At 41.0% G+C, this 15,491-nt stretch overlaps 5 protein-coding genes across 6 annotated transcripts; 3 read left to right on the top strand and 2 right to left on the bottom strand.

Annotated features, from left to right (window-relative positions):
- Positions 1-25: 25 nt before the first annotated feature.
- Positions 26-2,714, top strand: LOC145706448 (uncharacterized). Of its 2 annotated transcripts, none has more exons than XM_081783856.1 (8): positions 26-176; positions 221-393; positions 438-836; positions 880-1,227; positions 1,373-1,517; positions 1,589-1,684; positions 1,791-1,897; positions 1,941-2,714. In XM_081783856.1, exons 1-8 carry the CDS (start codon positions 62-64, stop codon positions 2,220-2,222), a joined length of 1,665 nt encoding a protein of 554 aa, XP_081639982.1. In that variant the 5' UTR covers positions 26-61; the 3' UTR covers positions 2,223-2,714. The 2 variants fall into 2 exon arrangements, with proteins under 2 accessions (XP_081639982.1, XP_081639981.1); XM_081783855.1 differs by having other exon boundaries at positions 1,373-1,511; positions 1,583-1,684; positions 1,941-2,713.
- Positions 2,715-2,815: 101 nt separating this feature from the next.
- Positions 2,816-3,791, top strand: LOC145707243 (uncharacterized). Its single transcript, XM_081784737.1, has 4 exons — positions 2,816-2,981; positions 3,030-3,247; positions 3,291-3,469; positions 3,531-3,791. Exons 1-4 carry the CDS (start codon positions 2,821-2,823, stop codon positions 3,789-3,791), a joined length of 819 nt encoding a protein of 272 aa, XP_081640863.1. The 5' UTR covers positions 2,816-2,820.
- LOC145707244 (uncharacterized) lies at positions 3,783-4,836 on the top strand. Its single transcript, XM_081784738.1, has 3 exons — positions 3,783-4,368; positions 4,410-4,503; positions 4,546-4,836. The coding sequence occupies exons 1-3, from the start codon at positions 3,909-3,911 to the stop codon at positions 4,778-4,780; spliced, it is 789 nt and encodes a 262-aa protein (XP_081640864.1). The 5' UTR covers positions 3,783-3,908; the 3' UTR covers positions 4,781-4,836.
- Positions 4,837-5,236: 400 nt separating this feature from the next.
- LOC145709186 (uncharacterized) lies at positions 5,237-7,166 on the bottom strand. Its single transcript, XM_081786866.1, has 5 exons — positions 6,921-7,166; positions 6,731-6,764; positions 5,822-5,901; positions 5,755-5,774; positions 5,237-5,551 (listed from the first exon to the last, which is right to left on the bottom strand). Exons 1-5 carry the CDS (start codon positions 7,099-7,101, stop codon positions 5,237-5,239), a joined length of 630 nt encoding a protein of 209 aa, XP_081642992.1. The 5' UTR covers positions 7,102-7,166.
- Positions 7,167-7,192: 26 nt separating this feature from the next.
- Positions 7,193-9,821, bottom strand: LOC145707023 (uncharacterized). The gene is made up of 7 exons (XM_081784497.1): positions 9,584-9,821; positions 9,218-9,452; positions 9,026-9,133; positions 7,970-8,072; positions 7,636-7,731; positions 7,451-7,572; positions 7,193-7,397 (listed from the first exon to the last, which is right to left on the bottom strand). Exons 1-5 carry the CDS (start codon positions 9,724-9,726, stop codon positions 7,694-7,696), a joined length of 627 nt encoding a protein of 208 aa, XP_081640623.1. The 5' UTR covers positions 9,727-9,821; the 3' UTR covers positions 7,193-7,397; positions 7,451-7,572; positions 7,636-7,693.
- Positions 9,822-15,491: the final 5,670 nt, after the last annotated feature.

Genomic DNA, 15,491 nt, shown 5'->3' with positions numbered 1-15,491 from the left:
AACGACTGATTGTTTACTTCAGAAATGAAACGGAGACAATGAGACTCATGTAGAACCACTAATGTCATCGACGGAAGCGAGCTATTCGCGCGGAGCTAACTTTGAGTCCGACAACTCAGATGACATCCTCACTCCCGAAGAGCAGAGGCTTCACGCCGCGGCCAAATGCTGCACAGGTAAATCGCACCAATTCATGACAAACGTTGGAATTTTCTTTTAGCTGACTCAATCGACGAAATAAGTCTTTTGGTATCCGGCCAGCTAGGCTTTCCACCGGTGGATGTCAACTCACGCAACGCTGTCGATCGAACTGCTCTTCATTGGGCTGCGGGGAATAATAATGTCGACGCACTCAAAGTACTGATTCAATTTGGGGCTTCTGTCGATGCGAAGGTTTGTCCTTTCGCCGCTTTGAAAGTGATTAATTGCTTTCGTAGGACATATTTGGCATGAACGCTATTCTTTGGGCAGCTTGGTTCGGCCACTACGAAGCGTTCTGCTTTTTAGTTAAGTCTGGAGCAGCCACTGAATCAAAAAACAAAAACGGCCTTTCATTTCTTCATTGTGCAGCAACCAATAACCACGTGAACATTATTGATATTTGCCGACAGGAACTCCAGGACTTTAATTTGGATACCGTGGACGGGCATCAACGAACAGCACTTCACGTAGCTGCTCGAGGGGGCAATCTGGAGTCCGTTGAGGGCCTGCTTGATTTAAAATCAGATCCACACTTCGACGATAAAAACGGAGAAGTTCCCTTGCATTTAGCCGCGAAGCATGGTCATGTCAAATGCGTACAGTGCCTAGTTGACTTCGGCGCGGATCCGAACTCGGTAATCATGAAAGGCAACATAGAATGATACATTTTTGATTTAGCTGAACAAGAATAACGAAACACCTCTGCATCTGGCATGTCTTGGAGGTTATAGCGACATTGTGATGATCCTGCTCGATGCGAATGCGTATGCCGATGGAGAGCTTTTGTCAATGGAAAACTGTTGCTCTGGCCCGGGCAGTTGCGCGGAGACACCGAGCACTGTCGCTTCAAGCTCGATGGACGAGCGCGAAGTGTTGCGAGTTGGCACGCGTCCTCTTCATCACGCCAGTCAAATCGGCAATCGAGAAATCATCAGTCGTTTGGTGCAAAAGGGCGCCTCTATTAACGCTGTCACCGAGCTTAAACAGTCGGCGCTACATTTAGCGACCATTCATTCGCAACTAGAGGTAAACAATGTCTCTAATTTAGCCAAAGAACCCGTCTAGTCCTAATTTAATATAGACGGCGAAAAATGGAAGTTCTTCGCCTGCCAAAAACACGCCATGCTTTCGTTCTTTTTCAAAAAGATTCTATAATTTAATATGATTTAAGGGCGCCGAGGCTTTGCTCAAGTTCGGGATAAATCCTAATATCCGCGATAATCGCTCCGAGGCGGCTCTCCATTTGGCTGCCGAGAATGGCTCAACAGAGCTCGCCGAAGTTCTTTTAAAGCACGGTGCAGACATTAAAGGATTGGGTCGACGATTTTACTTTTTTAGATGCTTAGCATTTGAATTATGCATTTTCATAACCCACCGAAAGTGCGAGATGGCAAAGGGAAAACGCCACTTATGGTGGCCGCCAGGGGCAATTATGTTACCATCGTTGATATGATTATAAAAGCTGAAAGGTGCCACCTTTTGTGATGGATTTTCATACGTACGTGCCTTCTTCTTGTTTACGTTATAATTATTCACCAACAATTTTATATATTTTTGAAGCACGCAGTTTTTAAAATCCAGAAACTAGTTCAAGAACGAGCTCAGCAAGGAAGTCCTCGCCAAAATAAATTTCAAGCCTGACTCCTCAATTGACACCCAGTTCATTCGAAACTTGCTCTTCAAGCTGAGTACTAAGGTAGTAGTCACTGTGGAAAAGATGCAATTTGAATAATTTCTAGTATCTGCGCCGGAATGAATGGAAACTGCTCGGGACTTACTGGAAGTTTTCGGACACACAGATTCGTTCCATCGAAGAACAGTGGATCGGAGAAAAATCGTACCGGGAGCATGCACATCGAATGCTTCTTATTTGGCTCCACGGATGTCTTTTGTCCAAGCAAAACCCAATCAAAGGAATTTTCGAAGCTCTTTGCTATATTGACAGACGCGATCTAGCAGAACAAATGCGCACTAAAGCTAATCAAGGCCCTCAGGACGAAAAATCATGCAATATACAGTAAACCAATTATGTAAAAAGTCAATAGAAAATGCGAACCATGCCAGCATGACTGATTCTCTTTCATAACTGTACCTATCCGCCTTTACCTACCTTCATAATTATTTCTTCAAGCAACTACTATTTCTTCACTTGAAACTTCTTTCTAAAGCTACTAAATAAACTAGTGGTTACAAAAGTTATTCCCAAGTCAATCTTTTATTTTTTAAATGTTTGACGAGGTCGATGGATGCATATTTCTAGTTCTAATCAACGAGTAGAGGTCAAGTAGAGGCAAGTTGTCGACGTATGGGTCAGGGTGATTAGAAAACGAAAACTCTAAAAAAAGTTTCAACGCATAATAAAAAAATAGAGGCGTCGAGTTGAAGTCGGTTATATGATCTGATAAGGATCTCGCATCTGCCCCATTCCTTGCAACTTTTACGTTAATGTCTTCACTCTACCAGGGGTAAAAGTGGGGAATAACACGCGCCGAAGAAAAACACCCGTTTGTGTTTTTATTGAAGCAAGAGACAGAGAAACACGATTAACTGTACAGTGATCCTGCATCAACGTGTACTTACTTGCTCTCAAGAGTCAATTTAATAATTTAGACGGAATAAATGGCATCTCGAAAGTTACGTTCAATAGTGAACCCTGAGCATTCTAGCTTCTCAGAATCATTTGTTTACGATTACGGAGACAATGTAGTGCACATAGAGTCAGATGAGATGGTCAGAAACTTAAGTGAATGGCGACGCCAAAAAATGAAAACCACACCATCGTGAGTTTTGATGTATTTACATCTGATAACTTATAAATTATCCTAAAGAAAACACGAGCTCAAGTTTGGGGAGTACTTGGGAGATGTCGTCGAAGGACGTTACCGCCATCAGAAGTTTGGAGAGACAGTAGAAGAAGGCGACCGCCTCTTGGCTGGCCATGATGATCTTTTGAGTAGATTGGAGGAAACTATGGAGTCCGTTATAGCTGCCAGCGACGGAAAGTTGAAGCGCCCGACAATAGCGCAAATCGCGAAAAAAATGGACGGTATAAATAAGCTCATAATAAATTTTTCTCAAGACAATATAAGATTACGATTCGCCAGCACCGAAGAATCTTCTGGCATCTAGATCTCGTACTGACAAAATCGACCTCATAGCCAGTGAGAATATGCCATCACCGTCAGAATTCGGCTTGACGAAAGAAGAAGTTGCACAGCCAACTCCTCCTCTTGCGAAGAAAATGCTCCAAGAATACGACACTATGAAGGACAGAGAGCGGAAGAACTCTATTTGTTTAATTAGTTCCATAAAAAGTATCTCCGTAAAAGACAACTTGTGCACTACAAAAATCATTGACGGAGGCTGATTTTGGAATAACAGAAAATACGATCCGTCCAAATCTCGATAAACGGTCTATTCCAAGCGATCCCAAATTGAGTAAAGGCGATGAGCGAAAGAAGCGGCTTACAGCGTCTGACTTCGGAATAACAGCAGATATGAAACCGCCTTCTATGCAATCGAAGCATGACCACAATAGTGTTGAGTTTGACCTCATTCTTATATTGAGTGTTATACTTTGGGTACTTTAGTGTAGCATACATGGCCGATGCAATTTTAAACTCAAAAAAAGCAAGGAAGGAAATTTAGAAGGGGCCAAAAAGGAAAAAGACCGCCTATCAGAATCAGACTTCGGCATTACGGCTGATATGCGTCCGCCGTCCTGGAATCTAACACCACTGAAGAGTCAAGTTCGTGAGCCAAACATCGTCTGTGGAACTGTTGTGAAATCAAGAGCTCAAGAAGATCCGCTAATTGATTTCGGAAAGGCACTTGATAAGAAAGAACTGTCTGAAATCCCAACTCCTGGACTAAGAAGAAATCCTATTGCCGTTGAGCTCACACCGGCAGATTTCGGAATTGACGAAAATACAATTAATCCGATGGACACTTTCAAGAAGAAAATTGATAAGATCGACATCACTCCTTCCTTATCGTTCACGCCGATAAAAGTTCATGAAAAGGAAAACATTATTCCGCACGCAAACCAAACGAGAGCTGATCTTGACTTTTTAACCCCTGTAAAAACAAGCCGAGTTTTCTCCGACGAGTTTGTAGGTAACACGCCCGACAAGAACTGCTCATTCAATCTGCGAAACATTACGATTGGTAAGTTTAGGAGCAAATAACAAGCATTATCCTTCTCTAAGACGACGAGACAGGAAATCCTCTGCAAGAACCTCAGCTAACCATCAAAATTAAAGGCCTATCTTCACCTTTCGAAATCATGCAAAGAGATCACGGGTATTAACGAATTTAGCTGTTAGAAAGTTACAAGTTTATAAGGCTTAAGAAAATCACAGAAGAAGAATTTCTGAAGCTTCCAAGCTACCGTCGATTCGGCCTAGACGTAGCGAAGGCAAACGAAGCTTTGTACTCTCTCTACAAAACCTCGAATGGAAACAAAGCACATACATTCAAGCTTGACGCGCTAACCCGTGTAGAGTCCAAAGCACAGCCAGCATTACAAGTACTTGGAAGAATCTCTCGGTTAGCAGACGGCTGTTTTCATCTGATATAACTCTAACTGAATAATCTTTCACCATTGCCACTACTCACTCACATTCCAATAATAGACACAAGATATCTATTCAAGTTTCAATTTTGTCATATTTTTGCATTGGTTTATTTACAGCAGCCGCAGTAACGCCTTATTCTAGTCGAAAAGTTTTTTAACAAATTCTGTGTGAGAAGGGTCGTGAGTAGTTCCCTTTGAAATGTTCGTCGACTTTGAGAAAGTTTGTGTTGTTTCGGAATACTTTTGTCGAGTTTCAAGACTGACGTGGACAAGAAGCTATCATTAGCACAAAAGGAAATAATTAATGTTTACGATGAAAGCCGCGGGATCCAGACTTACTTAGTAGTGTCAAAATAAAAGTCGCGTTTTCTTAATTACGCTAGGTTATCGCTAATAACACACGCGGAAAATGAATTAATCAAACGTGACTTCGAGTATTATCAATAGAGTTTGTGTCTATTAAAATAGTCTTTTATTTTCAACTCGTCCCGATGTCAAGATTGAGGAGCTGCTCGATGAGGTAAGCGTGCTCTTTGAGCTTTCAGAACACACATCATCGTCCCTGTCATAATCATCATTTTTCGCACTCTCTTCGTAGATCCTCATTTTCGATTGCATGTTCTCACTTAATTTGTGGTCATTGGCGACCTGTTTCGGAAACTCATCAGTTGCCACTGGTTCTTGTTTGGGACGCGGTGGGGTGTCTCCAACTTGAGGATCGCAAACTTCCTTTTTTTGTTGCTCCAACAGCTTCAGTTGAAGTTCGTTAGCGTCAAAAGAGAGGGTTCAAACATACTCATCAAGTGTGTTAATACGGAGGTCAAAAAGCTCCAGAAATTCCGCCTTAAAATATTTTGTTCAGAACAAAATTATTGTGGCCTGTGCGGTTAGGTTCCACTCTTTTGGACGTAACATCTTACCCTCGAAATATCGTGTCTCATAATCAAAAGAGGCATAAATGTGAATGAACCCTTTTCTGAAATCATTTGAACTTGATCTTAAAATTCAGTTAGTAAAGTGTTTGTCTAAAAAGAATCAAGTTACCGTATGATGGTGGTCGAATCTCAGATTTTACCGCTTCTAGTGAGGTCTCTTCAGGAATTGTTTCTGGGATAACATCCTTTCTAAGTGATCCGAATTGTAAACTTAAGGCTATAACCTCCTTTTTGGCCTCTCTGGAAAACGGACTTCCCTTGGACGATTTCAAAAATTAAAAGGACTTATATACTCAAAATCTATCGTTGATTTCAGAAATACGGTCAAAAATTTTTTTTTCTCTCGAAATTACGACTTTACAATCATTTAGAAAACGCCATTCGGTTTTCCGAAGAATTTTACCATTACAGAGGTAGATTTTTTTAGATAAATTGATAGATTAAAGCCTTCTCTACAATCCCCACGGAAAAAATCTTCGATATCTGTTCAAATTTTCATTCTAGCGCCATGTTAGTGCTGGCACCTGAGGATAAAAATGCGCGTGGACGCGCTGCGCGGAGTGCTATCCTCCAGGCCAAAAAGAGAGCGCTGTTGGCGAGCGTGTGAGTCAATCGATTCATCGCGCTCTGATTGGCTGCGCGGATCTCAAGCGTCAGTCTATAAACAAAAGAGTTTTAAAAGAAGAGAGAACTATAATCATTATTTGGACGATTTCTTGTAATTTTTTCCGTGAGAATCATAGAATTTGCTCTGTTTAATATTATTATCGGATAAATTCTACCTCAGAACTTCCAGTTTTCTCGGAAAACCGAATGGCGATTTTTGAATGATTCTAGAGCAAAAAATTACCTGAGAAAACTATTTCTTGATGACATTTTTGAATTTTTTAGGAGAAAACAAGTATGTTTGCCCTTAAAATTTTTGAAATCGACCAAGGGAAGTCCGTTTTCCAGAGAGGCCAAAAGAGAGGTTATAGCCTTAAATGTTCTTGATCAAGGAATAACAACCACTTCCTTTATAGAATAATAACTCATTGTCCGGGATTCGCGACCTTAATTTACATAACTTCGATGAATTAAAACGGCCCTTTTAGGTTTATCGTAAAATATTCCAATTTTGCGGTGATTATAACGGTGATATAATCAGGCTCGCGTATTCCATAATTTCTAAGTGAATCTGTTTTCACCACTACTGTTCAAATCGTTACCTTGCTGCGACAGAATGTTGTCACAAGTAAAATCGAAAGCTCCTGCTTCAGGTGTGACTTGTCGTGACAAAACCTCTTGCGTGTTATTGTTCACCACTGATAAAGATGGTTGAGTAAACGTAACTAAACCGCCAGCAATGCGTTGTCCTCGCGGATCCTGAAGGATTACCTCCGTGCACATCTTCGGTTTTAAAAAGGAAGTCTACTATTTTCTTACGTTCGTGATTTCACTCGTTTTATCGACTATCTATATTTTTCTAAACCATGCCCTTTTTCGTAATTAGGAAAACTTTGTCTCACTGTATTTGGAGTGAGAGCTCCTTGTTGTACAAATCCAGTAATCTTTTCGTAAATTTTCCCTATTTTCTTACGCACTTCGGTTTCTAACTGTATGAGCTCGTCTTCGCCAGCTCGATTTTGTGGTCTTTTCAAGTTGAGGTCAATCGATTCCATTTTCGGCGAAGGGAAATTAAAAGTCTTAAAATTACTGTTAGATGCCTGAGGCATCATGCTTCAAATCATTATATTACCTCCATAGAAGGGGTTCTTCTTCGATCTGAGTGGCAGTAGTTTTAGTCGTTATAAAAGATCTTCTTTGAGCAGCTGGAACTGGTGGAGGCTCATTCGGTCTTGGTGGAGGGGCAGCTTTGTACTATAATCAAAAAACATCATTTTTAAACAAAATTTCAGTGAACATTTTTCCCGAAATACTCACCTTCTTAGCATGGATATTTTTCGGCAATTGGGTTTCTTTTTCAGTGCTAGTTGATTTCTCAAGATTCAGCGGTTTCTCCGGCACTGCCGGATGTGTCTTAGTGGGATCAGAAATAATAGTACTTTTGGGATTAATTTGGCGATTTATTTTTAGTTCTTTAGGTCTAAACAAATCAATTAATTGTCGGAAGGACGCGCCCCGAGTGGAACATTGTCATTAAATACCTGTCATAAATAAGTGACTACATAGTTTGGCCACCTGTGCCGCTAAGAATTAAGTGATTTAGAAAAAATTCTGCCGCGACATAATATAGAGAAGAAAATGTCGCATGGACCCAAGCCCGATTTTGAGGTTTCCTTCGTTGTTTCTATTTCCAAGTAATTTTCTTCTTGGGGCTGTGCTACATTCTTCGTTGCTTCTTCTTTTACAGTCATATTCTGAAAGTACACCGGTGATCAAAGCTGCGGAATGTCAATTCATTTGGAGAATGTTTCAAGAAAACCTTCTTATAGAGATATCAGTGTGCGCGACAGAAAAATTTATCGCGAGACACTTAACTCTGATATCGCTTAATTACGGCGTCATTAAGGATAATTATTAAAAACGTGGTCATGTCACCTACAGAGAAATGTGCTATTCCGCTGAAGAAACGGGCGTGCACGTCATTTTCTTGCCTGTGTATCGACTATAAACGATGGTGCTTGTTCAATCTTTACACGTCCGTCCTGTTTGGGGACGCGACCGCTTTTTTAATATTCGTTTTACTTCATTATTTTGATTAAAGCAAACTCGTCATCGCCCTGTTGTTGACGGAACTTCGTGAACGCCCAAAGTCCCTCTATAACAGGATTTTGGATTCCGGGGCACTAAGACTGCGGCTAAATAAGAAACCACTGCACCCAGCTGAAAGCGAAATGACGTTAAAGAAAACGCGGTCGACGGAGTAATCGCGTATTTCAGTGTTTTTAGCTAGAGAAAAGCGGTATCATAAATAAGTTGAGTGATTCTAGGCAAATCGATCATACGACCTACTGCCCTACGATAGGTTCAGTAAAACTGATACAGAAAATATTTTTTAGATTGGTTAGAAGCGTTATCGAATTCGGTGGAAAGTCAACACGCGTGTGCTTATCCATTCGTAACTCGGCGCTTCTGCTTCCGGTTGTGGTTGGCCTCTGTGGTGCCTATTCGCTCTCATAACACCCGGGGTTAGTTAGCGTCTGCAAAGTTAAAGTGCCACCTTTGGAAGGTTCAATTGAAACCCGATAGTCAGAAGCACGTAAGTACAAAACGCATTTAGTCGCACTGATTGCGGGTATTAGCTTCGCCGCTCTCATAAATAGCCACAGTGGTAAATCTATTCTAGCACTGCAATCTAGTGAAGACTTACAGTTGATGACGCCCGTGGAGACACGTCCTTGGATTTAAGGGGCTCTGCTTCCTCCATCACTTCTTCCGAAATATCTTTCAAATCGGGCTTCCGTGAGCGTTTCGCACTCTAAAAAGTGTTACTCCTCTTACTGTTTTTCACAACGCCTTAACAACCAAGGAAGTTAATTCGATTTACATTTCGTTGACAAACCTTCAGCGTTTCACGATCAGTACGAATAGTGGTAGCCGTGCGAATGCTTGATATGTCCGACATTCGTTCAGAGTACTGTGGTGGCGACCCGGGCATTGTGGAAGAGTCGATTGGTCTTTCTTTATTCTTCTCGTTTTCTTTGTCGTTTTCTTTATCTTTCTCAGCCTTCTTGACTCGCTTCTGAAGCTTCTTGACCTCGTTATAATGTTGTACTCGCATTTGCCACATTCTGAACCTAAAAAATTGATCCTAAAGGATGCTTATGTAGACGTCCCTCCAACTTGTCTCAAAATATTTCGCTGCTTGTTTTTTGAACAAACGACCATCCATAAGCCATCAATTAATGCGAAAAAATGCGTAGATTACCTGAAACACGCGCAGCAACAAATAGAAGTTACAAGAATTGATCCGATACCGACGAGAATCACCACCCACAGAGGAAGCCATAGCGGCATTAAAAATGGTGAATCGGTAGAACTCGGCCAAAGGATACCAGGCTGGACCGGCATTATCGGGACTCCATTCTCAGAAGGGACGAGGCTTGGCTCTTTCGTCGTTTTGACTGACTCGGTTATCTTTGGAGACGACTGCTGTGTACGTGTGCTCTATTTCTGGGTGAACTAGCAGTTTTTTTTATAAAATATGATCATCTTGAGAACAAGCTAGTATGAGTTGACCAAATCCTGTTCGAGGTTGGGTGGCCCGGAAGTCGTCGCAATATATTCTGTGGTATATCCAGTTACTTCATACCTCGTCGTGCTTGTGTCAAAACTCCTTGTAGTACTTTCATAATCGTAATTAGGTGAGCCCCAGCCCATCGGATTATCGGAATAATCAATAGACACAGTTGCGACCTGGTCCGGGCACAGACGACATGTTCTTTTGCAGCTTAAACGCTCACTCGCTTCAAGCAAGTCACAATTGTAATATGGTGAAATAAACTCCAAGTCGCATCGTACAACTTGATCCTTTTTCAGTTTTTCAAACAAAACGCGTAAAAACAATTGATACCGAATGAGATTTCCGAGCACGTAACGGCGAGCTCTGGTTAAGGGTCTCTTTACTCGTCAGCGATCACGAGTGGTAACAGCTGCTTTGGCGAGCGAATTGTTCGGACCAGTTACGGAAAGGGTTCAATTAAAAGAGGACACGTGTTTTACTCGACTCGGAACATGGCGTCACCACAAGGTCATCGTTTTTACCCGGCGCCTTAATATTTGTGATTGAAATTACAATTTGCGGTATCGACCTAGAAATCTAATGCAATGACGTTTTAGTTTTAAACGCAATTTGAGCTCCCTTATTCCTGCGTTGCACGATTCATGTAAGACATAGACGATGGTCCAGATAAATCGGTAAACTTAGAGCTAATAAAATAAGAATGAGAATACTGTATGCATTGAAAGTGAAAAACTTGGCTGGCAACCAGGTCCATTGCAAGTCTGACATGTTTTTGGACAAAGAGCCTTTTCTTTAGGTGATAGACGATGGCATGGGCCCTCGCCGTGTCTACCAAAAGTGATCAAAAATCATCAAAGAGAAATGCTACGCTAAAACTCCAGGGCCAACTCTTTGAATCTGATGATATCGGAAATAAATCACTTTCCTGACTAGAATAGTTTGAAGACAGAGCAGCTGTGGCTAGAATTCGAGATTGATGAGTTAGACTAAAGTATGTGAGCTTACTTGTTTGTCTTCGCAAATCTCATTCATGCTAGCTATCTCTCAATTTAAAAACGGTGAAAATCAAAAGCCATAAATCTGAGTTTCTGAAAGCGAAATCACCAGTGCTACGTGTTTATAAACCAATGTCGAAAGTGTTGTCTAACGTTGCCGAAATATTTATCCTTCCCCTATTTCTGTCAGATAATGGACCCTATTTGTACATCCAGTGCGCTCTAGAATCAGTACTGTTGGCAGTAAATTTTGATTAAGTTAGTCTAAATACTAGAAAATCGACGCCAACAATGTTCCTGAATTTACTTAGTGCGACATTGTTTTTTATTTCCATTTTCGAGTTTCGCCAACGCCACCTGAACGTTTGAATTCATTTATTTCGAGACGTTCTTTTTAGAAAACGATATCGTGGCAATCTTCTGGTTGAAGCTACTGTGCAAGCTTTCCAAATACTTGTAATAACACTAACAAAAAATAATGAAAGGGACGGTTATGTTAGCCCCATCCATTGTCCACTTCCCAGTTCTACCTGCGTTCTCATACTATTTCAACGAAATTCGAGCTCGATTTCCCACGATCTTTACGCTATTTATTGCCTTTTTCAAAACAGCAATATTTATAAATTCGCTGATTTCACAAAAATAATTCACGAAACATTTTCTAAAAAACATCGTTTTCTTCCACATCCTGGCAATTAAATGTGGTGTCGTTGTAGATGCGTTAGGACTTGGGAATGAACATTATGCCGGAAAATGATTTTTTAATTGTCGCACTTGCTGTATGTCGGTTGTAGAAGGCGGAAGACGCTGGAATAAAAAAACGTATAAACATAAAGTATGCCTTGCTTGTGAAGCTCACAGACAGATTGGCTCAAGAAGAAGCGCACTACAGTATTGGAGCAGTTGAAGGGCGTCCACGTCGAGAGGACGACAATGGTCGAGCATGATAATGAGCCGTCCAGCCGCGGGGGGCAGAGCGCTTTCTGCGCCGAATTAATTTAATTTTGCCACTACATTACATCCCCTAAATTTCGCCAAGACTGCGATCTTCGTTCCTCTCGAGAATTCAACGATTTCCACCTCTTCGTAATTACGAATGGACGAAGCAGCGCGAGCAGAATTACAGCAGCAGATTGACAGAGAATACCAGACACGTGATTTACATCAAATTATAAAAATTTTAGGCCAGCTCATAAAACTCAAGTCCAGAACAGAGTATTACTAGCGATGACGTTCTTTAGAAAGTCAGTTTCTTTTTTTTTCAAGAAAGCAAATCTCTATCGGAAGAAATCGAAGTCTCAAAATTAGCGGAAATACATTCAAAATGCTCAATTTATTGCAATAAAATCATCAAGCAGGATTAAATTAGCTCTAAACAGAAACATTTGAGAAACGATTTCTTCGAAGTGAGTGAATAACGAGTTCACTAAATTTATCACTTATGGAACGTTTCAGTGCGAGGAGTAAATAAGCTACTTTGTAGGAATAAGGACGAAGTCGAGTGTTAATTATTTGTACTTGTGTACGGCGTAAATAGGATGATCCTAGGCAAGCAAACAAGCGCTCCAGTTATATGAGGACTGAGCGTGGCCCTCTCTAAATTATTTTACCCCCGATCTATGTTTTGTAAGCAAAGGCTTTCAATCTTTATAGCACAAGGTTAACTCCGAAGACAAGTGACAAAGGATCATTAATAGCGTACCTCGAATTCGAGGGCAATTATTATTAATCCGCGTTGTCTAAAAATAGTGAATATTTTGTTAGTAGATTTCCACGTCAAACCAATTGTAAACTTAAAAGACAAGGAAACGCATTGTTTTGAAAATAAACGATAGTCAGGAATTGCGGTCAACGCCAAAGTCGAGACTTCGAAAATAATTAACGGGTTTAGCGAGTTAGCCCGTTTTTCAATAAACTTCTTGTTCTTGGAGATTTGCATTTTCCAAAGAGAATCAATTTGTAAATCTCTTTCTTAGCAACTTTTGGTTTGGCTGGAATTGGAATGTCGATTCATAGATGTTCATTTCCGTCGCCGACTTTCTTCAAAATGCAAAAAGAAGAAGCCTTACTCAACAGGTAATTACTGTGGTAGCTTTGCTCTGAACCAGTTTAATTCAGTATTGTAAAATTCTAGAGAATATGAAGTACTAAGGATGCCAATTAGATGGCGACGACAGAATTTTAAGGATCGATAAACATTGAAGAGCTTTGTTTCAGAAGCCACAGAAACATTTCCACTGAAACTTTGCTTCAAATGTTTTGAGGGCCACCCTTATCTCCCACGATGTTTTTTGTGGTCGTTTTATTGTCCTTTGCCTTTCAAGAGCATCTTGATCGTCTGATAAAAATACTCTGGCTACTAGAGCAAAAGAAAATCTTCACAAATTTAAATTATAACTCGCAGCAATAATTGAAAAAGAAGGAAAAAATAGTCATGAATCTCAATTCAGAGCCTTACAGCTTCGCCTGGTGCTGGAACGAGCGGCGTATTAAAGTAAAAGAAGGCGGAACACAAAGCACTACTTGGAGATCGGTTCAAATCTGAAACCAAAGCGAGCTAAAATGGATCCTGAGAAAAGGACCATCAATTCTTGTTCGGACAGTTGTCGTAGCATTTTTGCTCCGGGAAACAGATTTTTAACAAACCAAAAATAAACGTGAACGAAATGAGAATACGGTCTTCAAAAGAAAAATAGGATTTACAATCACATATAATCATTTATTCGTTTCTATCAGTAGAATCAAGAAAACAGGATTAAAATTAATTATCAGAGTGGATCAGAGGAAAGGTAGGTTTCTTAGAGTGATTCTTCAAAAGTGTTAGTGAGAAAGTGATAGAGCGACCAGCGCTTAATCATTTTAACTTGACGTTTGCCAGTCGTCGACGACTCGTCATGATCTCCAGTCATGATGACGATGAAGTAGGTAATTGCGGGTTTACTTTGTACATTTCAGGCGCTTTCATGTTGTTTCCAACGTTACGATTTTCTCTCAATTATCGAGCTGTACGATTTTGATTCAAATTTTCAATCTACATTGTAATCATGACTCTTACCTGCTGGGACTTCTTTTTATATCACTATGATTATGTTGACATTGAGCAACGCCCACGGACTTCCTTGTCTCGCCGAGCAAGTCTTCCAAAACAAAAATAATGTATTCTGCTGGACAATTGATTTTAAAAGCGAAAATCTGGCAATCAATGTTGACATGAGTTTGATGCTTGTCAAAGTCACGCTCATCGAGTTGGACTTTCGCATTGGGAAGATAATTGGAGCCTTACAAGAAGTAAATTCACTGCTTGTTTTCTCAAAAATGTTTCCACGTCCTCGCGAGAGAGACTCGCAATTTCATGTGTCAATTTGGCCTCGTAGTTGGTAATGTTGGCAACGGTCTTAATGCTGATGCACCTGCGCCGAGGAGCGCGAAACTGATTTGATGAGAGGAGGAACAGAGTCTCAAGCTAATTTTGAAAATTAATTCGCTTTCGTCATCGGCGTACTTTTTGTTTGTAACAGCAATTTCTCCTGGACGGCTGAAATGAATGGAAGCGAGTTCTGGATTGTACATGGCTTTGGCATGTTTCTGAAGGGGGAGGTATTCATTATTGTGGAACGTGGAAAGAGTTATCTAAATTTGGTGCGGGACTGTTGCGATTGAGACGCCACAATTCCACGTTCTCAGGCACCCGCGCTGTCATTACTGACCGCCTGCATTTCTAAAAAATCTAAGTTTGTCTGCTTCTGATCCGCCGCTTCTTTTAGCAGCCGTCAACAGCCATTCCATAATTAAGTCGATCTAGGTCTCGTTTATTGCCGGCCGCAGATATTTGGAAAATTCAGAATTCGTTTGCGATATCTATTTTGGCGGTATGAAATTCACTTTGTGGAGATAAAAGAAGCGCGCTCTAAAGCATTCAACGTGGCGACTTGCTTTCTGCTAAATTCAGAAAGAGATTCGAAGCAGATCTCAAGGGCCATCTTGCTTATTAAAAAAATAGACTCACATGATGTTGACAGCTTAGAGCGCTTGCTGGCAATTCGCTGACCACAAGACGCATAATTTGCTCGACACCTTCAGCTCCATATATGCTTTTTTGGCGCATTCGATCTTGTCCAAGGCGACGCAGTAAGCACCTGCGTTTAAAAGGGACTCGTTTCCTGTGCGTCGACTGGTGCCAGTTCCACGAAGTTTGATTGAGAACGTGGCTTGGGATACTCCAAGGCGACACTTACAAATTGGTGAATTGTGGGGAATATGCTGGTCTTCTCAGCTGTGACTCGCTGGCGGCCGTTTTCAAATAAACTTTCAAATTAATTACCGCAGAAAGTAAGCATGGGTCTGGAACTGAGTGTTTTGCGGCCTAAATTACAACGCCACGTACCTGAAACAATGCCACGACGCAGACTACTTCTTTTCCAGGAAGAATTTTACGTGCCATTTTGGAAAAAAAACGATTTCTCGGCGAGAAGCTAGAAGAGGCGCAATATACGGTTGTACTCTTAAAGATGCAGGGAATTCGTCGTGCTGCTGGCATTATTTGCGGCATTCCCGTCATAGCTAAGATGGCGATGCTAGTCTACACGTGTAAGCTTCTG

This window comes from Oikopleura dioica, chromosome XSR (assembly GCF_907165135.1).
Source record: "Oikopleura dioica chromosome XSR, OKI2018_I68_1.0, whole genome shotgun sequence".
NCBI lineage: Eukaryota > Metazoa > Chordata > Appendicularia > Copelata > Oikopleuridae > Oikopleura > Oikopleura dioica.
This window is presented reverse-complemented; position numbering and strand designations above follow the sequence as displayed.

Bases quoted from the DNA above. Each gene is read 5' to 3' on its own strand.
- LOC145706448 (XM_081783856.1), top strand. From the start codon at position 62: ATGTCATCGACGGAAGCGAGCTATTCGCGCGGAGCTAACTTTGAGTCC. The intron at 837-879 runs GTAATCATGAAA...TTTTTGATTTAG, and splicing joins TCGGCGCGGATCCGAACTCG to CTGAACAAGAATAACGAAAC. The intron at 1,518-1,588 runs GTCGACGATTTT...CGAAAGTGCGAG, and splicing joins TGCAGACATTAAAGGATTGG to ATGGCAAAGGGAAAACGCCA.
- LOC145707243 (XM_081784737.1), top strand. From the start codon at position 2,821: ATGGCATCTCGAAAGTTACGTTCAATAGTGAACCCTGAGCATTCTAGC. The intron at 3,248-3,290 runs GTATAAATAAGC...AGACAATATAAG, and splicing joins AATCGCGAAAAAAATGGACG to ATTACGATTCGCCAGCACCG. The intron at 3,470-3,530 runs GACAGAGAGCGG...TCTCCGTAAAAG, and splicing joins AAGAATACGACACTATGAAG to ACAACTTGTGCACTACAAAA.
- LOC145707244 (XM_081784738.1), top strand. From the start codon at position 3,909: ATGCGTCCGCCGTCCTGGAATCTAACACCACTGAAGAGTCAAGTTCGT. The intron at 4,369-4,409 runs GTAAGTTTAGGA...TCCTTCTCTAAG, and splicing joins TCTGCGAAACATTACGATTG to ACGACGAGACAGGAAATCCT. The intron at 4,504-4,545 runs GTATTAACGAAT...CAAGTTTATAAG, and splicing joins ATCATGCAAAGAGATCACGG to GCTTAAGAAAATCACAGAAG.
- LOC145709186 (XM_081786866.1), bottom strand. From the start codon at position 7,101: ATGTGCACGGAGGTAATCCTTCAGGATCCGCGAGGACAACGCATTGCT. The intron at 5,902-6,730 runs AAAGGAAGTGGT...CGGATCACTTAG, and splicing joins ACAATGAGTTATTATTCTAT to AAAGGATGTTATCCCAGAAA. The intron at 5,775-5,821 runs GTAACTTGATTC...CTGAATTTTAAG, and splicing joins GATTCGACCACCATCATACG to ATCAAGTTCAAATGATTTCA.
- LOC145707023 (XM_081784497.1), bottom strand. From the start codon at position 9,726: ATGCCGGTCCAGCCTGGTATCCTTTGGCCGAGTTCTACCGATTCACCA. The intron at 9,134-9,217 runs GTTTGTCAACGA...AACACTTTTTAG, and splicing joins CTGATCGTGAAACGCTGAAG to AGTGCGAAACGCTCACGGAA. The intron at 8,073-9,025 runs GTAAGTCTTCAC...GTGTACTTTCAG, and splicing joins CTCCACGGGCGTCATCAACT to AATATGACTGTAAAAGAAGA.